We start from the raw sequence: 22116 nt of genomic DNA, 5'->3' as shown, positions 1-22116 counted from the left end.
CAAGAAGCTTGGCCGAATCAGCACATAAGGCTTTCTACTAAACCGAATTAAATTTCCCTAAGCAAACACCATACCTGATAAACCTAAGGAATTGATGGTGAACTATGGATTGCTTTCTAAGTTGCTACCAAAGTAGCCCAACGTGGTACACCAACATCCCAACCATTCTCCAACCTCCTATGAATATTGTCCACTACCTCGTGCCACAAGTTCTCCCTCTCTAATGGCCATCTCCATAACCACTTCCCTAAGAGAATCATATTCTTCTTTCTCACATTCTCAATACCTACCACCTTTTTCTTATTTTTACACACAACCTCCCACTTGATTAGGTGGTCTTTTCTAGCCCCTCTTGGCTCTCAAAAGAAACCCCTTGTGATTTTTTCTAATTTCTTTTCTTCCTTGGTGGAATCCCAAAAACAAAGAGGAAGTAGATTGCTAGGTTAGCCAAGGTTGATTTTATTAGGGTAATCCTACATCCTAGTGAAATATAGTTCCTCTCCCAAGCGGGCAATCTCCTTTCATATCTTTTTGTATCTGGGTTCCAAAATCTGCTCTCCTTAGGGTTGGCACCTAATGGAAGATCCACTTAGGTCAAAGGCCAAGGGGTGATAGAACACTCTGGGCAACCCTTGTCTAAATTGATTTTCAAATTTGACATCCTTTCAAACTTCTTGATCAGTTCTTTTAATCTTTTCACCCTCCTAGTATCTCCCCCTTCACAAAAAAACTATGATATCGTTTGCAAACTGTAGGTGAGTAATTGGAGAATTGTTTCTGCCCACTCTCCAACCCCTAATCTCATCCTTTTTTATCAGAAACACAGAATTTTATTAAAATTTAATGAAATAGGGATTACAACAAGAGGTTGTTAGAGCCACAACCTTTTACAACAAAACATTCCACTACCCTATTAACATTGGGCCCAAAACAAATGATGACTATGTAATCCTTGCTTAGCTAATCCATCCACCAAGCCATTAGCAGACCTTCTAGCCCATCTTACATGAATGTGCATCTGTCTTGATTAGCAAGTTGAACCGCTTGAACTCATTTCTAAATTGCCACAACACCCCTTCTCCGCTTTTCAACCAACCAATGATTATCTGAGTCCCCTTCTACAATCAGCCTTGTGATTCCCATTTCCTTTGCCTTTTGCATCCCAACAATAGCAGCCATGAATTCTGCTCTCAATGAATCACCTTGATCAATTGGTCCCGAAAGCAAACCACAAATATTCCCACCTTCATCTCGAATCACTCCTCCAATTCTGGATGGACCCAAATTACCCAACCTGCTTCCATCAAAATTAAGTTTCATCCACCCATCAACTGGGGGAGACCATTGCTTCAATGAGATTTTGTTTTCTAGAAGAAGAAAGAGCTATCGACCTTCAATTTTTGAAGAAGTCATCCACTGAAAAATCTGAAAACAGTTTCAAAGTCTTCACCTAGTGTGCTACTCTTTTTTTTTTTTTGATAATTGAAAGGTAATTTCATTAATCAAATAGAATAAGCTGTTACGAGCATCCCATGGAGAGGCACAGGGTGCAGCCCCTCCTAGACATTACAGAGAGACCCCCCCCCCAAAAAAAAAAAAAAAAGACGAGAAAAATTACAAGGTTGCCCAAAATGGCTCTTTTCTGGATACCCCTTGTTTGGCAAGGAAGTCAGTGAAAGAATTTGCCGACCTATCCACCCATTGGACTCTAATTGGTATGTGACTTGTTAAGCATTTAATTTTATTTTTTTCGTAAGACCCCTATAGCTCCAAGTAATTGAATCAGGGTTCAACAACCAACTCAGAATCACCTTAGAGTCCCCTTCAATCAGTAATTTCTCTATCCCAAGTTGGTTGGCAATCTGAATTCGTTGTATATGAGTCAACAACTCAGCCCTTGTTTAGTCACCTACTCCCACTGGGCCTGAAAACTGTGATAGGATATTGCACTTCTCAGTTCTCAAAATTCCTCCAATCCCTGATGATCCTGGATTGCCTTGTCTGCTCCCATCAAAATTCAGCTTAGTAAAGCCTTTCGAGGGGGGTAGCCAAATTGTTACAGATCTATTTTTCTTCAAGGATATATTAGCTATTACAGCCCAGCTTCTCCAAAAGTCATCAAAGGAAAAAGGATTAAATGAGTCTAGGGTTCTCAGCCAATGTATAGCTCTTGTTAATATACACTCCTTCACTGCTGAAAAGGTTCTCAGTGTGCTAGTAGCACACCAAGTGTGCTACTCTTATAGTAACAATATCAATAACTTCCCCTTATTTCTTTCTCCATCCTCAAATATTCTTAAGTTCCTCTCCTCCCAAAATGTCCACACTTGCTGCCCTTGCACACTTCCACCATATTCTACCTCTCTTCTCTGTGCCTCTGAGAAAGGATGGGCTAAAGAGCCTTTCCAAACAAATAGGAGGGATCCATCTGCAACCAAAAAGAGAGCAAACCCGTTCCCAAATACAGCAAACAGAAGGGCAGGAGATTAATATGTGGTAAGCAGTCACTTTACAGAAAATGCACCAGTTTGGAGACAAGGACCACTTTGGTCTCTTCTTTTGCAACAGGTTACGTGTTTTGATGCACCCATGATATGCTTCCCAACAAAAGGCACCAATTTTTGGGGGGATAGGGGCACACCATACTTCTTTCACAGGAAAGGGCAAGGACGGAGAGGAAGTCACAGGGGAAGAAAAGAAGGATTTGCAAGTAAACAACCCTGACGGATTGGGGGACCACACCTGGTTATCATCCACAGAATCATCAAAGACTAGGTTATCCAATATATTTAGTAGGCTTGATACTGATACAATTTCGGACTCTAAAGCTTCTCAATAACCCCAAATTCCATCCCACCCTAGAAGAAGAAGGAACCCCAATGAAATTAGACACAGGTTTCTCTTTAAGGCTTGAGAGAGCATACAAAGAAGGGAATACATCTGTTAAGGGAAGCTCCCCGACCCACACATCTTTCTAGAATCTAATCCTATTACCAGAAGCCAAATCATACCTGATATGCTCAAGAATTGAGGGAGGATACCGTGCACTGCTTTCCAAGGTGTTGCTTGATTAGTCCCTTTGCAGAACACAAGCATCCCATCCATTTCTTGACAGCCCTTGAATACTTGAAACCACTTTGTGCCACAACCTATCATTCTCCAAGGGGAAGCGCCACAACCACTTAAAAGAGCAATGCTTTTCTTGCTAATCTCATCTTCCTTATCAGCATTATAGAGGAGTGTACTAAAAACATCTGCCACTAAAGTAAAAAGGGTGAGAAAGGATCACCTTGCTTTAACCCTCTGCAAGCTGGGAAGAAGTTTTTTGCCACTCCATTAACAAGGATAGAAAAGTGACAAGACCGGTATTGATGACATTATGAGAGGTTGGCTCATGTTGCATTCTTTCATGCATATAAAGAGATCCTTAACAGATTTTGGCTTCCCTTCTTAAGGCTCCATTAAATTAAATCTGAATTAGTCTTAATTGAGAAACCTAGGACTGCCAGGCACTTTGGGCAACATGAGATTAAAAAAAATCCTCAAGTTTACTTCAGATTGTTGAGTAGGGTGGTTCTATTGAGGATAAGTTATTTTCTACTCCAAGGGCTTTAGTTATTTTCTATTGAGATTTGTTAACTCCCTTGCTGATGACCTAACCAGGCAAGGTGTTGGAAAGGACGGATTTGTATCAGTTAACTCCCTTAATTGAGTGATTTTGTTGTATCAGTTGTTAACCTTTTTCTTTTGGGATGGTTTTTGTCTGGCGTGTTGTCAGGCTAGGATATTGTATTATAAAAGCTTTGTTTGATTTAATAGAGTTCTTTTAATCTTGTAATGATAAATAAAAGGCCAAAAAAATCAAGCCCATGTGTACATAATCTCATATATGTATAAATACTGAATTCGTAGCATTTTTATTGCACTAAAGAAGCCTGGTTCATGAAAACACTGAATTTGCATAACTCAGATGCAGACTACTCTGTGTTGGGTTTCTTTCTCTAATTTTGTGAACTTGTTTGCCACTCTATTATATTATCACAACCATTTCTTCATGGTTGTCTATTTTAGAACTTGTGATTTTTTACTTCTGTATTCACATTATTTTCCATAGTGATAATTGATTTTTTGCCATTTATGCAGATCAACAACATGCTCTTTTGGTAAAGATAGCATCTGTTAGAGAAGTGGTCCTTGGAGCACCCTTAAGATTGATTTTAAAACATCTTTCTTCAAGGACAGTTGCTCCTGATGTAGATCAGCTTGTTGCTCTTGTACATCGGCCTAAGGAGTCCTTTTTTCTTGTACCTCAGGTTCAAAATACTTCTCTTATTTGTTTTGGATTCTTCTCTTGAAAGCTTAATATCTTTTTTGAAGTTATTTTTTAGTTACTTTTTGAAGTTTGATTACTTCTATTTAATTGTATGCATGAATAGTGTAATGTTTACCTAAAAAATTTGACTGCTGTGGTATAAGTTGGTATCCGACTGAGGAAAGTTATTCCTTTGGTTGGTTTCATGAATTTTCTCTTCACCTGCTTCACGAAAATGTCTTGGTGCTTTCTAATATGCCTTTTACAAAGTGAAAGTTGTTCATATTATCAATTTTATTCTTCAATTGCACATTCCTCCATTGTTATATGGTTGAGCCTGAAGTATCTGATTCTGGAAGAATGTTTAGCTTGATGAATCCCTTTTCTTAATAATAAGTACATGCAGAAAGTATTTTTGTGCTTGTGGACGTGATGGTAAATAACATGCTGTGTTTTGGCAGGCAGATAAGGTGACAGTGGTATTTCCTATGAGATTCAAGGACCCCATAGATACTGTTCTGGCAACCTCCTTTTTGCAGGTAAAAAGGAATAAGTACATCTTGTACTTGTGTTTATATTTTTTTATTGACAGAAACAAAACATTTTTTTTTTAAACTAGAAATGAAGAGAATAAAAGAAGGTACCATCACCAAGTCCCCTGGTTCAGGGGACAAGACCCAAGAAACCTTTGCCGATCAGCACAATTACCATGGGAAATAAATGGCATTATCACCGCATTACCCTAGGGGGACCAACTCCCCTCTCTTAAAAAAGAGAAAAAAAGTACAGCTCAAGTCTCATTATTCCCTAGCAATACAATCTACTTAAGTTGGCTGATTGAAGAATCAATCTGAACGAGATGTTAACAATGGATTTCAATGAGATGGCCTCCCTGATTGAAGCATGGCAAAGGGTCTATGGACTAGATCTCCTTGTTGCATCCATCCAATCACAATATGTGAGTCACTCCTCAACATAGTTTGAAGTATTGATACTCTCATCATCTATAAGGGTTCGGCAAAAGTTTTAGTCGCAGCTGCCAACCTGACACGGCCCTCCTTTATCTGGGCTTGAGACTAGTCCATAGAACTGGAGTATCAATACTCTCAATATGCAAAATTTGTGTATTGAGAGTTTCATTCAACCAAAACTCATTTTTATTATTATTTTTCCTCCTGATCTCTTGTCAGTAGAACTGTCATGCCATGTTATATTATCTAAAACAAATAAAATCTATCAGATCTCAAAATTTAGTGGGCATATCGTATTGATACTTCAAACCTTGCTCCTGGCCTAAGTCCTGTCAAATTCCAACAAAGAAATAAATGTAGAACCCTGTAATAAGAACATAATCTCTTCTTTAGCCAAAATCCATCAGCCAGACAACCTTTGATATATCGGCATTTTAAAAGGCATGTCCCAGGTGGCTTAGGTTCATGGGCAAGGCTCATTTTGTGGGGTGTGCCTTGCGTGAAGTCAGGTACACATTACTTGCTTGTTTGTTGGTTTTGATAAGTTGACCTTGCATTTGATGTTGAATAAAGGGCAACCCAGTGCACAAGACTCCTGCCAATGCAGGGTCTGGGAAGGGAAGATGTTTGAGCCTTATCCCTGCACATACAGATAGTTTAATATTTTAGGTTGTAGCTATAATACTTAGAGTTTAAACAGTTTAGCCTATGTAGGATTTTAATGCTGTGTTAATAATATGATTACTCTAAGCAGTTGGGGTAATGAGGCTTTTTGGAATACTTTTTCTTTCAGATTTTAGATTTTCATATTCATGTATAACTTTTTCTTTTTTGTTGTTGATTTTTTGTTTTTTTGTTTTTTTTTTTGTTTTTTTTTTTTTTTGTAAAAGTGATGTCTCACCTTAGAAAATTTACCTCAAGCTTTAGGAACCCCTTGCACTTCATTGTTCTTATTGCTTTTTTAGTGCATTGGAGCATACAATGATGATCTCAATTGTGGACTTTCTGAAGTCTCTGGCAATACCTGATGTCCCAAGTTTTCCAAGGAATAGCTTTCAAAATTTAGTTTGAAGATCCAGCTGGTTCTATAAACTTATCTATGCCTAATAATTTCCTCTCTGAACTTTTTGAAGTATCCTCCATTACTCAGGTTACAAGGAATAACTTTCGAATTTAAGTTTGAGGGGAATAACTCTTTTTACCTGCCACTACCAGCCATCCCTTCTAAGTGTCATCCATGGAAAAATATATTATTTCATCAGGATTGTTTTTTTTTCCTGGGTGGTGAGGAATTTGCCATAAGGGTATTTTTGGAATTAGAACAGGAGAGCATTTTAAAAATTCTATATTCTTGGGTGAGGTCATCTGTCTTCCTTCTGAAAATTCTCCTAATAATGAGTTGGATGAGTAGGAAGGTGCTGTATGGTTTTAAGTTTCTTAAAGCTGTTTGGTAGGCTAATGTATGGCTTGGAGAGAGAGACTAAGGTTATTTGGTCATTTGGATGATGGGGGTAGAAAATTACACTAGTCCGCATGCTTAGGAGTTATCTCTTTGTTCTTTTTAGTTCTAGTAAGGAAGATTTTCTTTAAGCTGTCTTTTGGGGGAGTTGTAAGAATATGAGAGTGGCTGCCTGGCTGGTTGGTGAGATGTTTAGGGGGTATATAGAAGAATTTTTAGATGCTTTTTTTGTTATAGTTTTTTTAATGGAATTTAAAAGTGTTCTTTTATTATGGGCCACAAAGCAAGTATACTCCTTGTATACTTTCCCTTCTTTTTTCTTTTTCATGTAAAAGAAGAAAAATCTCTGAATTAGTTCACCATGTGAATCTATTATGCTACTCTGATGGTGATGGAGCAGTCAAGTTAATGGGTACCTACTACACACTCCCACTGTCATCCATAGTGAAATGCAATATAGTTTCTGCTGCTAAAAAAGAATGCATTGTTCTTAAAATTAATGTTTAAAAACTATACCAGAGACCAAGCAAGTTGAAGGGTCTAGAAGAGCTAGGAGCTTGCCAAAAAGAACACGAGTTAAATTAGTGAGAAATGACTTAAGAGCCCAAATGCATATGGCAGTATGGCACTTAGTGGAATGGTGGAACAGGATTCATTTAGCTAACCTCATATTGTGTAGGAAGACTTTGTTGAATTGGGACTGAAGCGACCAAGGATGGTGCAGTTTGAATCTGTTGATCTATAATACCACTTAACATTGTGCATAAAATTATTAGATATTAAAATAGGAAATAGAAAGTAGCTTGGCATGCATGCAGGGGAAAACCTTTCTTCCCTTCCTTTCCCCTCCCTCCATCAGGTTTTATAGAACTTTTGGGGTTCAGCTTCAGTAAATATGATTGGCTGCCAATTCCTTGGCCACTATTGGTCTGGTTTCTTCAAGTCTGCTGTCTGCTGAGGTTCAGCTTCAGAGTAATTGATATGGATATAAATTCATTTATGGACATATATGTGCAAAATAGTGGAATGATACTTGTGTCCTTGGATTGGTGCAATCTTCAAATAAAAATTCAAATATATCTTTTTGGCTCCTTGTGTTGTGCCTATACTCTGTAGTTCCGTACATTTGCACATTGAAGTTTGACTGGGGAGATAATCGTGTCTGTGCAGGAATTTGTGGAGGCAAGACGCACAGCTGGACTCAATTATGCCCCTTCTTGTTTGTGGTCTCCAACTCCTCCTTCAGAACTGCAAGCAGCTTCAGCTCAAGAATTATCTGCTAATGCTGGATTTGTTACTTTTGGTAGTTTCAGAATACTGAGCCAGTTTTATATTCATCCTCTTATCTCTTAGTACAAAGTATCTTTCTGCAGTTATTTCCCCCCGCCATGTTGAAGGCAAAAAGTTGGACAAAACTGTTTGGAACTTGTCAACATTTCATGCATATGTTAGTTATCATGTAAAGGTAAGAATTTTCTTTATCACCTTTATCTCTCTCACACATTCATGTGATGTATTTACAAATGGTCTATTTTGACTTTCCATGTGTTGGGACGAGCTTGGGTGGAGTTGTGGGCAATTAACTGAACATTAAGCCCATAGATTTGCTTGTCAGCTTTTGGAAGATAAGCAGAATAGTTCAAAATACCAAGGCTATACAAAGGAAGAAGTTTTCTAATAATGGTAATGAAATAAAATCTGTATTGATAATAATATATAAAAAGAGAATACATAGCCTCAAATAACGTATGCAAAGAAGGATGGACAGCACTAATGGCTGACCAAACACATAATACAAAGTAAGTACAAGGTTATACCTGCATTCCTCGATCCCTGGAACAAGAAATGTACAGTTGTTCTTAACTAATGTCTTCAAAATGTTGGGTATCTATTGGCTTAGCTGCAAACGTAATTGATTGGATGTTCATAACAATCTAAATAGGAACGTCCATTTATATAGGTTCCTAACCACACGATGTTGGCGTCTAGTGCTGAAATTCACCTGTCTGTGATGATTATTGGCATCATCTCACTACTTGTCTGTGGTTTTCATATAAATATTCTGGATTAGTGGTATTGCAGCCCATGTTCAAAAATCTCTTTGAGCAGAAAAAAAAAAGCTTGGGTCATCCTTTCATTGAATTTTATGTTTTTTCTTTTATTGATTTGATGTTACTTGTTTACTGCTGTAAGCCTTATTTAAGTTGCTGGACTTGGCATTTATTGTAGTGGTTTCTAATGTGGTTATTAATTGGTTGCTGTGCAAGCACAGCAGTTGAACCACTTTCCCCTTTTTAAAGGGTTTTTACTGTATTGGATAGATAGAGGACTGCCTCTTTCAACTGCTGAACTAGTTTATTTGCATTCATGCTGATTGAAGATTTTCCATGCCCTCCCTCAAGCTTTGTGTCATTATCCAAGCTTTTTGTGATCAGTGACAATTGAAATTTTACTGATATGAATAATGAATATTGTATGCACAATACAAGTGCAAAGCACGCCTAAATTGACTTCGCCCATGTTAGCAGCCTCACTATGTTCGCATTATGTCAGATTGTTCTTGGGGAATTAAAACCCTAATACAGCTGAGTTTTGTTAACCGACCCTTGCCCAATTAAAAACTATTTATCAACTCTGCAGCCACTTTCTTTACTTTCTTCATGATGTACCTGTATTTCCATGACCCCTTACCATTCTTTATAATTTGGACTATTATGCTTTTGTGCACACCTATCTATATGCATACATGAATATTGCTTTAGTTATTGTGCATATGGTGATTTAATTGTTTCTTGTAATGCAATTATTCTCCTGTACATTCCCATGCAGTGTTCTGAAGGTTTCATGCATACCCGAATGAGACGTCGAGTGGAGTCATTGATTCTTGTAATCTCTCTCTCTCTCTCTCTCTCTCTCTCTCTGACAGATGCTTTGCTTTAATAAATTGTGGGCTTCAAACTTAATAAATCTTTACCCCAACTATAAGGTGTTAACTAAAATAAAATACATAGGAATATCCTTTGATTTCATCAGGCACAAGGGTACTGATCAATCTGCTTAGAAGTTCTTTTTTTCTTTGTCCTTTTGGTTTCTATTCCCAGTAGCAACACTTGTGTTTACATGTTTTCTACATTTTCTGTAACACTTTATGATCAGGACCAGCCTACCACTCTAGTTTTTTATTGATCAGCAAATAGAAGAATTTATTATGATAAAGGGGAAAGGAGAGTAGTGCACATAAAGGCAGGACTGCCAGCCCAAAAGACTAAGCCCTAGATTTCATAGAAGCCTGAAACAATTGCTGCCTCATAACCCCTTAGCCACTGAATCAGCCAAGCCATTTACACTCTAGTTCCTCTTGCATTTGGGGATCTTGCTTTATATTTCCGTTATGGCTTTGCTGTTTCTTTTTTCTTTGACATGTCAATAACTGTATCAGCTGTATTGTAATAAAGATAAGATCTCCAGTACAAATATAGATGGGGAGGGGGTTTAGTATAAATCTTTAGAGGCAAAACTGTCATTGTACAACCCTTAACTAGTTTCTACCTAATCCATGGCTCGGTGGCCTCTCTTTTAGCCCACCTTATAGTATTCTTTTAACTGTCACCCTTATTAGAGGGCCAGGCTTATTTTCTTTGTGCAATGTTCAATCCAAAAGAGAAACGAAAACTTTGGCCTTTTGGAATTAGTTATTCCATCAAAGCCAGAAAAGCACCTGAAATCTGAATTAAGTCTTCATCTTGTAGGTAAAGTTCCCCCCAAACTCTGTCAGAATTGGTTTACAGCTGCTGTCAAAGCTATTTTTTACCTCTGGCCCAAGGGCTTGTACCAAACAATGAGATTTTTGTGGTTACCAAGGTGATGTATGGTTCCACCCATAATGCCAATACCCTGCTTCCTCGTCTCTCAGAGTAGAAAGTTACCATGGGATAACCGAATATACCAAATGGAATTGCTATTGATTGTTCATTTTCCCTCCCCTTTTTCCTGCTTAATCATTTTCTATCCGGCATTTAATTTTTAACAGTGTCTTTATCCCCAAAAATAGAAAAAGAGAAAATTACCAGTGAGTAGTGTCAACTTTAATTTTCAATGTTTTAATATGGTTGTAGAATTTTCTTGGTGTCGATGCTCTTTGATAACATTATGCATTCTGGCCCAGGCCCTGGATCGTGCAAAACCAGACATGGATAAGTCAAAGAAAAGCACAAGAATCAAAGCCTTCAAAAAACTGGTTTGAGACGGGAAAACTGCATTTTGTTTTGAAATGTTTCCATTTTTGTAAAAATTATTTGGATGATAACAATCATGCATAGGTCATCTAATACATTTTTTTGCCTGCAGACACTTGGGGAATCGCGTGGTAATTCAAATTCGTAGGGTGGCATTTGCATGCTTTTGAGGGTTTCAGAACTGCTAGGACGGAAGATGGAATTTTCAGGGTTTGCAGTCTCGGAATGGATTTGTGCGCGTGTTTTTCTCATTTAGTGGTAGGTGGGTGTAAGAGCAATGGGCGGAACTATTTTACTGCCGGAAGAGGTCCTCATTCTAGATTCTACATTGTATCCATCATTTCATTGCAGTCAAAACAACCATTGAACGCAATCTGATTTTCACTAGCTGATTTTGTAAGTATTGCATCATCATCTTCATCCATATTATTCCAACCATATGGAGTTGGCTATTTGGCCATTCTATTCTGTTTAATGCCATGTCCATTGATGAATTATTTACTCTCAAATCATTTTTTACTGCTTGGACCCATGTCATTTTTGCTCTACCCCTACTCCTTTTACCCCTTCAACTTGCAACACCTAGAGACAACAAATTATGCATTCATTTTTCTTGTGGAATTCATTATGGCATGTGGAGAAAGTTAAAATTTAGTAGTCTAAACCACAGCACACGTATTCGACCAAGCGTAATATTTTTTGGTGTTTTTAAGCAAAATGCAAATCAATGGTAGGACAATCCAAAGTTCTACAGCAAATTTCAATTGACATTAGGAAGCTCATAGCGATACATGTTCAATATGGGTACTACATGGGGACCAATATCTAATCTTTTGTGTACATTGTGCCTATGCCCAAGTTAAGCCTAATTCAATAACAGTGTAAACAATGCATAAAATTATACAGGAATTGTGGTGTAAACTCTAGAGATCTCTCCATCTCTTTACAGTTCATCCTGATTTAAAACAATTTAATTGTGAAGACTATTGATTTTCCTCCCTACCCGAATTTCTTCATTTGATCTTGCAGTGTGTTGATTATTTGTATCAACTCCATCCATTCCTCTATCTCCCAATCATTCAAATTTCCTCTAAATGTGGAGCATAATTACCTGAACTTTTATCGTATAAAAAAATAATTGTCCTGTTTATATCTATTTTCAATGGAGTAATTTAAGTATTTCAAGATGTCAATCCGATAGTTTAATCGATATTATTGCAGTAAGTTGAGCACACTGAACTTCTACCCTCCAAGAGATCTGATGTATTCGTACAAATTAATGCCTAGATGGTAGTCAGAAGTCAACTTTGACAATTGTCTTTTATTTATTTTGTTGGACTGTTAGTGAGAGAGAGAGAGAGAGAGAGAGAGGCTGAAAGTTTTCAACACTCCAAAGTTCTACAATTGACCTTAGGAAGCTCATAGTGATACTTGTCTAATAAGGCGTTAAGGGTAAGGGTGTCAATGGACCGGTTTTGGATTGGATTTGGACAACCAATTTGGATGGATTGAACGGACCAACAAGACATATTGGATTGGACAATCCAGTCCAAAATATTTATTAGATTAGATTGGACCTGGTTTGTTTATAACAAATTTATACTGGATTGGGTTGGATTAAGCCAATATTTGGTCCATTGATGTAAGATAAGAATATATATGTCAATGGACCGGGTTTGGGTTGAAACCAATCTAAATCAAAATGAATTTGAACAGATTGGATGGTCTAAATATTGAACTGGATTAGTTCCCAAAACATTCATTGGATTGGATTGGACTTGGTCCGTTTATAATAGACTCACATTAGACTGAATCGGATTGGACCAAATCCGGTCCAATTGACACCCCTATATACGGGGGCCAACATCCAATCTTTTGTGTATTGATTATATTGTGCTCCTAGAAACAAAAGGACTACTAAAATCAAAGAAAGCAGTGAGTAATCACTGCACAAAGACCAAATCATTGCTCATCTTATTGATCACATATTTATGGAACAAGAATTAGAAGAAAAGGAAAAGGAGAAAAAAAATTGCAAAGCCATCCAACTGAGTATATTTATTTTTCATGGTCTTGAGACAGGAAATCTAATTTTCTCCAACTGAAAATTCTTCTTCTTCGGGATCTTCATCTTCATTGATGACATTTGTTGGGACAGCCTTACTAAGCTTCTTCTCTAGTTTAGAAATTTTAGTATGTAAAACTTGAATATGGCTTTAAATCTTTTACATTTCCAATGACAATATTCTAAGTCGTTAGAGTTGAGATCCTTTATTATTATCTTGAAATGCTTTGCAGTTTTTTTAATTGTTTTATGGGAGGCATCTTGTTCTGTCTCTTTGTTTGTCCTTGCTAATTTTCCAAAAAACTTCCAATTGTCTCTGATTATGTGCAATCTGGCAGCTCCCTGTTGGAAGGCGACTTGGATGTCGAATTGGTTAATTCGCTGAGTCAATAGCAAAGAGACAGTATCAGAGTGTTTCGGGGTGCTTTACCTAGTGTGGGCAGTCCGATGCTTAAGCTAGCGATGGAGATTTTGAGAGTGCTGATAGCTTGAAAGCAAGAATATGTGGGAGCTAAAGCGCACGTACCTTGTGAGGGTGGAGGTGAAGCCTTTATATAGGCAAGTTGTCGTAGGCCTCACGATGCATCATCGACCCGTCTAACCCAGAGTTAGCTTCACACCCAAAGATGGACTCTGAGTAAGCTGATAAGGCTTATCCAGGTCCGTCCGAATCGGGTGGGGTGAAGATAAGATTCGTTGACATGCATCGTGACCCCAAGGAGGTCGGAGACAACGGGCTTGCTTCTAGAAAGAGGCTACGTGTCACCTCGGTGGGTCGGTAGATGTAATGAGCTGCTCGGGCCTCGGTCTTAGCTGAATGACCCGAGGTGCCCAAGGTGACTAGGATTGCTGAGGTGTCTGAGGTCACTGAAATGTCACCATATCATTTCGTCGCTCCACGTGGCATCTCATAATTGGACATGCCAAATTATCCCTCATCAATCTCCACCAATATTAAGAGTAATTACGACTCTAAATTCCTATTAGACAATCTCAACGGCAAGCCCATTCTCAAACTCAATTCATTCATTACATTTTTGAAGGAAATTGAATATTCATTCCTTGTTGTAATATTTCCTAGAAATAAATAAATAATCCAAGTAGAACTTTTCTAAATGATCAAAACAAAGGAATGCAATGAGTTTTTTTTCATGTATAAAATTTTCATTGGTATATGTATAATATGGGTTACACTTCTTATTTGCTTCTTAATCTATCTTAAAAAGAAAGCACAAACGTTTTTGAATGAAGTTCAGCACATTTCAGCCAAGAATGCATTCCTAAAAGGTAAAATAAATCACATAAGTCTTTACATGAAACAAAACCACATATACAGATGCAAAAGCATGCAATCATAAAGTATGAAAAACGCCAACTCCCTTTCTTTTTCCACTCGTTGTTGTAAACTCAAATTTGCACTCGACCAATGATTTATAGTGCCATTTGCTAGCACAAATAGTATTTTCAATCATAGACAAGTCTTCCGAAACCATTTCAGTCAAATGGCCAAGCACGAAAACATCTCGACTTCTTCCTGAATTCGATAGCAAATTTCCGTATGCTTGCATGAAGACTTTTGCAACCGTTCTTCCATAATAAAGTACACTTTGATAGCTTTGCAACAATGCAATTATTGAAACGTTAGTGCCAAATGCTACAACTCTACAAAATCCTCCTTTCTATGGTTTGGCATCCGAGCAATAGATTAAACTTTCATAGTTCTGCAAGCTGAAACGTTACAGATGGAGCTGATTGCCTAATGATGCAAGTATGCAAAGTCCTCTCTTTTACGGTTTGGCCTCCAAGCATTTACTACAACAATAATTTAATTCGGTTACCACAAAATAATTATCAGGATTTGATTTGAATAAAACAAAAAATTTTCACTTACCAAAATGAGATGATCAAAATTGCAAGAATGCACAGATTGCTCTCTTTGGAGTGCCAAGTGCTGCAAGTCTGCAAAATCCTCCCTTTGATGGTTTGATCTCGAAAGCAATTACTATAACAATAATTTAATTTGGTTACCACAAATTTGATTTGAATACAACAACAACAAAAAAAAAAGTCATCAAAAGAAACCATCGGAATTGTAAGAATGCAAGAACCAACCCTGTTTCCATAAGAAACATGTTTAGCATGGAAGATGTGAAGAAGATATCTTTACCATTTATGCTTTTCCCATTCAAAGTTTAGAATGGGAGTACTCTACGTCCAATGAAAGTTTCATAAGCCATTACGCCCTGTTAACAGAATTAGTTAAGATAGAAGTCTGTTAAAAGTTAGTTACAAGATTCCCTCCATAAGCTAGTTACATCCAGCAGTACTTGTATCTATAAATATAGTGACCTCTCTCTTAGAAAAGTAATGAAATGAATTCTCCCGCCATATGTTCGCCTAGAGCTCTCTGCTCATTTCTTCTATCTTGAATGCTCTTTAAGTTTAGCATGGTATCAGAGCAACTCTTCTTCTGTTAGTGGAGATATGGTGTCGTCGAGCACCGCACTTGCTTCAACAACGAGCAATCAAAAGGTTGAGGTGAAGACTTTTACTCATGCGATTTCTGTTCGATTAACAGGGAGCAATTTTCTTCTATGGAAGCAGCAAATTATATATGTGATCATAGGATACAAATTACAACATTTCTTGGATAGTTCTTCAGTTCCAAAGAAGCTTAAGATGCAGAAAGATGAAGATCAAGGTAGAGTCAGTGAAGATTTATAGAATGGGATCAACAAGATTAATTGCTATTGTCTTGGATGCTTTCGTCAATGTCCGAGAACATGTTGACCAGAGTTGTTGGCTGTGAGACATCTTGGGAAGCTTGGGAGCAAATTCAAATGTTTTTTGCGTCTTAGACTCGCGCTAAAATCAAGCAGTTGAAGACGCAATTACGGAACACAAAGAAATGTTCATTGTCTGTTAATGAGTACTTGTTGAAAATTAAAGGTACTGTTGATGCTTTGGCTGCGATCGGGAATCCGATCTCTCTGAGTGATCATATTGAAGCTATATTCAATGGACTCTCAGAGGATTTTGATATTTTCATAACATCAGTTACATTTAGGTTGGATCCATACACTGTAAGTAATATTGAATCACTTCTTCTTGCACAAGAATTTAGAATTGAGAAACACAAATCAGTGGAGACTCTCACAGCTAATGTTGCACAATTGCAAGTCAAGAATAATTCAAATAATCTTAGCAGCAGACCTCCATTTGCAGGAAGAGGAGGTATGAATATTCGAGGTGCCAGAGGAGGTATGAACTCTGGTAGGCGAGGAGGAAGATCAGGCAGAGGTGGTTTCAACAAACCATTTGTTACTTTTAAAGTGTGTGGTAAATTTGGTCATCTTGCATCCAATTGTTACCATAGGTATGACCAGAATTATCAGCTATCAGTTGCAGATTTTCTTAATGCACAGAAGCAGCAACAACAACAACAATAGCAACAACAAGTCTCCTCTCCAAATTTGTAGGCTTATTTTGCTACTCCTGAATTAGTCTCTAACTATTCATGGTATCCTGATTCAGGTGCACCGAATCACATTACCTATGATGCAGCCAATATTGCTAGCAAGACTCCCTACACAGGAATTGATGCTCTTCATAATAGTGATGGATCAGGTTTGCAAATTTCTAATGTTGGACACTCTTTAATTCACTCTTCTTCCTTTTCTTCACCTTTGGTTTTGAAAAATCTGCTTCATGTTCCTCTTATCACTAAGAATCTTCTTAATGTCTCTCAATTTGCTAGAGATAATGATGTTTTCTTTGAATTCCATCCTGATTTTTGTGTGGTGAAGGATCAAGTTTCCAAGAGAATTCTTTTGCAAAACAAGCTTAGAGCAAGTCTCTACTCTTTTGAAGATCTAATGTGACCAGATCTGTTTCTTCTTCAGCATCCAGTTCTCTCAACAACCATCATCTCCTTTTGCTACACCTATGTCTGCTCATACTGCTCACACTGCTTCAGCATCTTCTTCTGCAACAACATCCTCTTCTGTTTCTGTATTTCGTTTGTGGCACAACAGATTAGGCCACCCTTCATTACTTGTTCTGAATAATGTACTGAATGCTTGTAATGTTCCTATTGTCAATAAAAAGGATCTGGTTGTTTGCAAGGCTTGTGTGTATGGTAAATCTCATCAGTTTCCTTATCATGCTTCTTCTTCTGTATACACACAATCTCTATAGTTAATCCACACAAATTTATGGGGGCCAATACCTCTTAAATCATACAGTGGATATACCTATTATATACATTTCACTAATGCCTTCTCTCGCTATTCTTGGATATATCTCCTTAAGAATAAGTCTGATGCTTTTTCTGTTTTCCTTCAATTCAAGACTATGGCTGAGTTGCAATTTGATCATAAGATTAAAGCCATTCAGAGTGACTGGGGAGGGGAGTTTAGAGCATTTTCTCGGTTCCTCTTTGATAATGGTATCCTTCATCGCTTGAGTTATCCTCATTACCACCAGCAGAATGGTTTGGCCGCACGCAGACATAAACATATAACAGAAGTTGGTTTAACTCTGCTGGCTCAATCTACTCTTCCTCTCAAATTCTGGGATGAAGCCTTCAAAACTGCCACCTTCCTTATTAATTGCTTACCTACTCCAGTTCTGGATGGTTCTTCACCATATTCTCTCTTATCTCATTCTCCACCTGATTATTCAGCTCTTAGAACTTTTGGTTGTGCTTGTTATCCGTTATCCTCTCACTACTCCTTATAATAAACACAAGCTTGATTTCAAGTCTACTCAATGCATTTTCCTTGGCTATAGTCTCCAACACAAAGGCTACAAGTGTTTGGCACCTTTTTGGCAGAATTTACATTTCTAGAGATGTCATCTTTGATGAACGTCTTTTTCCCTATTCTATTATCTTTTCTTCATCTTCCAGTTCTGCTGCAACCTCTTCTCCTTCGCCTTCTCCATTTTCTTCAGCATCTCCTCCCCTAGCTGAATTACAGGGTGTTCATAGATCTTTGCCACCTGAATCATCTACTAATGTTGAGAGTGTTATTCCTACTGATTTTGCTACTAATACTTTGCCTGGTAGTTCAGATTGTTGTTCTGCAGCTGAGCCCACTTATGCTCATGCAATGAGAGTTGTTGGTTTTGTTTTATCTAGCTCTACAAAATTACCTACAGCACCTGTTCAGACTAGTTCCCAGTCACTTCATCCTATGATTACCAGATCAAAGAATGGTGTGTTCAAGCCTAAAGCCTTGGCTTCTTATAAAGAGCCTTCCACTGTCATAGAGGCTTTGCAGTCCCCTGATTGGAAACAAGCTATGGCAGAAGAATATTTTGCTCTTTTGAAGAATCATACTTAGGACTTGGTACATTTTCCTGCTGATAGAAAATCAATTGGCTGCAAATGGGTGTTCAAAGTTAAACATAATTTAGATGGTTTAGTGCAAAGATTGAAAGCAAGGTTTGTGGCTAAAGGATTTCTTCAACAAGAGGGCTGTGATTTCAATGAGACTTTTAGCCTTGTAGTTAAACCAACAACAATTCAAATTATATTGACTCTTACTCTCTGCTGAAAAAGGAAAATTCATCAAATTGATGTGAATAATGTTTTTCTAAATGGCGTTCTAGAGGAAGAGGTGTATATGGATCAACCTCAAGGTTTTGAAGATGAAGATAGGAGGCTGGTTTACAGGTTGAGGAAAGACCTTTATGGTCTCAAACAAGCTCCCTGAGCTTGGTTTGAGAAGTTAACAACAACTCTGTCAAAGTTTGGGTTTGTGTCTAGCAAGTGTGATCATTCATTGTTTTTAAGAGTCACCTCCCAGCATACCACCTTTGTTCTAGTGTATGTTAAAGACTTACAGACTTTGTGAACTGAATTATTACAGGGAGCTCTCAATCAGTTGTGACTAGTTTAATCCAAGCTTAGAATAAGGAATTCTCTGTTAAAGATCTTGGTGAGCTGAATTATTTCCTTGGTATTAAAGTGAATAATCTTCAAGATGGTTCCCTGCATCTTTCACAGAGTAAGTATGTTAAAGACTTACAGACTTACTGTAGAGAGTTCATATGTCTCAAGCTAAAGGAGTGGATACACCTATGCCAACTAGTCTTAGGTTGTCTAAAGTGGAGGGTGAACCAGTTGCTGATGCCACAACCTATAGGTTGATTGTTGGAGCTCTCCAATATGCTACCGTAACCAGACCTGAGATTTCATATGCAGTCAATAAATGTTGCCAGTTTATGCAGTAGCCTCTGGAGCCTCATTGGAAGTTAGTCAAGCATATTTTGAGGTACTTGGCTGGGACAGTTAGTCATGGGCTGCACTTGAAGGCTACACAAAATTTGCGCTTGTATGCATTTTCTGATGCAGATTGGGCATTGGATATTGATGATAGACGAAGTACTACTGGCTTCGTGTTATTATCTAGGTGAGAACTTGGTGTCTTGGTCTTCTAAGAAGTAGCACACTGTCATTCGCTCGAGTACAAAAGCTGAGTATCGTGGGATGGCACATGCAGTAGCTGAAGTTGCTTGGATACAATCACTCCTTAGGGAGCTGAATGTGACTCTAAGGAAAGTGCCATTGTTGTTATGTGATAACCTCAGTTTTGTTTTGTTGTCTACGAATCCCATCTTGCATTCTCAGACAAAGCATATGGAGCTCGATATTCATTTTGTTAGAGAGAAGGTTATTAGGAAAGAGTTGGAGGTTGAGCATGTTAATTCTACCGAACAAGTAGCTAATGGCTTGACTAAACCAGTTTCTAGCCTTCGGTTTGAGTTGCTGAAAAACAGATTAGGAGTTCAAGATTTGCAGAAATGTGCTGAACGAGGGAGAACGATGGAGGTCCAAATTACTAGGGCATATTAACAGAATTAGTTAAGATAGAAGTCTGTTAAGAGTTAGTTACAAGATTCCCTCCATAAGCTAGTTACATCCAGCTGTACTTGTATATATAAATATAGTGACATCTCTCTCAGAAAAGTAATGAAATGAATTCTCCCGCCATATGTTCGCCTAGAGCTCTCTGCTCATTTCTTCTATCTTGAATGTTCTTTATGTTTAGCACGCCCCATTCGCACTTTTATAGATAGTATAGCTTATAAAAAATATTTAACATCTGCTACAAGTCGTAGCACTCCCTTGCAACCCTAGAAACATGGATATAGAGCCGATTGAATATATCCTGCGTGATGTATCACTCGTTTGACGAGCACGATGATCAAGAAAAAGAGACAAGGGATCATGACATTTAGAAATCAAGAATTTAAACCAGATATTACCTTTAAAGATGGAATAATAGTGGACAAAAGACTGGAAAGGGAGCCACACTAAATGTTTCAAGAATCAGCACAAAACTTTGAGATTGCGAAGATAAATTTATGTTTCTTAATATGTTACAAACGTAAATTTCTAAACATAAATTTAGCCCTCACTCCCGTGGAAATCCAAGCAATCCAAAGCATCCTCCTCCCCCGAGAAGCTGATTTGACGTAATGGGCAGATTCTCGATGAAAGTGCTTATAGAATAGCCATCTCAATTTCTCCAACTAGTTCTTTTGAGTCCGGTAGTTTCTTTGCCCAATCAATTAGGCCTCATTCGAAGATAACTCATTTCTTTGGAGATGTTGTGGGGATACCATCACTTTGAACTCAGCCTTATATCCGGACCCCTTATCCCTGATAGGATTGAATCGATTGATCATGGTTTCCTCAATTATCCTTCATCCAAAGGCATTGTTTGGCTTCCCCATTGCGAGTTCGACTTTGGTCAGTTGCTAACTGCTAAGCTTGTTCAAACATCCTTTACTGTACTTTATTTCATGGGTGATATTCCCGTTGCAAGAGGCTGTTCGAATGGTGTGAGCACAACATGCATCGACTGAAATCGATCTTCAAATGGTGTGAGCATGGAATTGCACTGACTGAAGCCGATCTCCCCCATTGCAATTAGATCTGTCAGCAGCACCAAACTCATCGAATGAATAAAATCCTGGTCCCTCCTCCCAAAGTTTGAAGACTATGATGAAAAGTTCTATCATAGCCATAGCTTGCTAGACCATTTGAAGAATTCAAAACTCCCTGGTCTTCTCTTGGAAAAGACATTTCCCACGAAAAGCTCCCGATGAATTCAAAGAGAATGGTCAAGTTGGAAGAAAAGCAACTTCATTCATTCCCCTCCTGGACGATCGGCTAGAGAATCAGCCTCCTGGTCCCCCTTTGTAGATGGGTTCCTCAAGTTGAACTTTGATGCTGCCATTTGCCTTGTTTCTGGGAAAAGCTGGTTTTGGGTACTATCATTCAAAATTGCATAAGAGATTTGATGCTCATTCGCCACTCCTTCTCATCCAGCAACCCTATCCTTACTGCCAAAGCTCTTGCCCTGAGGATGGGCCTCGAAGTAGCAAAAGATTTTGAAGCCTCTAAGCTACCGGTAGAGGTGGACTCTCTCCTCCTTTTGCCTATGTCTTCTGTAAGCAGAACAAAGCTGCTCATTCTATAGCCCAACGGGCCCTTCAAAATTCTGTTGTTTTTGTTTATGGGTCTCGGTTGCCCACTTGGCTCTCTGATGTGATTGCCCCTCTGCTCTTAGAGGTTGGCAAATTTCAATTAACCAATTTTAGCTTTCATTGTAAATTGATGAGGGCAGATTTGGCCCTCTAGTGGAATTGTGACACGTGGCACCTCATGCCAACTATGGCCTCTTGGCAGCTCGCCATAGGCAGCTCGCCATGGGTAGCTCGCCATAGGCAGCTGCCAAAGCTTGCCATAGACAGCTCGCCACAGGCAGCTCGCCATAAGTAGCTTGCCACAGCTCGCCATAGGCAGCTCGTCACTTGTAGAGAAGCTCGGTATAGGAGTAGTTTGGCGTATCGCAGGAAGATCTCCTGCCTGACGACCTGGCCTAGACACCGACCCGCCGATTGACACGGGCGCTGACCTGACGACCTGGCCTAGACATTGACCCACTGAATGACACAGGCGCCGACCTGACAACCTGGCCCAGACACCGACCCGCCGACTGACGCAGGTGTTGCCCTGACAACCTGGCCTAGGCGCCGACCTGGCCACCTGACACAAGCGC

At 38.5% G+C, this 22116-nt stretch overlaps 1 protein-coding gene across 3 annotated transcripts in view; it reads left to right on the top strand.

Moving 5' to 3' along the window:
* DIS2 (Arp2/3 complex, 34 kD subunit p34-Arc) overlaps positions 1-11486 on the top strand; it is a 33549-nt gene extending 22063 nt beyond the window's left edge. For 2 of the 3 annotated variants that reach the window (XM_088954979.1, XM_088954980.1), the window contains exons 4-10: positions 4144-4313; positions 4774-4851; positions 7913-8045; positions 8116-8207; positions 9572-9628; positions 10908-10979; positions 11090-11486. In XM_088954979.1, coding sequence (XP_088811105.1) covers positions 4144-4313; positions 4774-4851; positions 7913-8045; positions 8116-8207; positions 9572-9628; positions 10908-10979; positions 11090-11125 — 638 coding nt within the window. In that variant the 3' untranslated portion in view covers positions 11126-11486. Of the gene's footprint in view, positions 1-4143; positions 4314-4773; positions 4852-7912; positions 8046-8115; positions 8208-9571; positions 9629-10491; positions 10604-10907; positions 10980-11089 lie in introns of all 3 variants that reach the window. The other variant, XR_016102224.1, reaches the window with a different exon arrangement.
* The last annotated feature ends 10630 nt before the right edge of the window (positions 11487-22116 follow it).

Source organism: Nelumbo lutea, chromosome 7 (assembly GCF_056320005.1).
Source record: "Nelumbo lutea isolate HS-2025 chromosome 7, American lotus-T2T, whole genome shotgun sequence".
Taxonomy (NCBI): domain Eukaryota; kingdom Viridiplantae; phylum Streptophyta; class Magnoliopsida; order Proteales; family Nelumbonaceae; genus Nelumbo; species Nelumbo lutea.
This window is presented reverse-complemented; position numbering and strand designations above follow the sequence as displayed.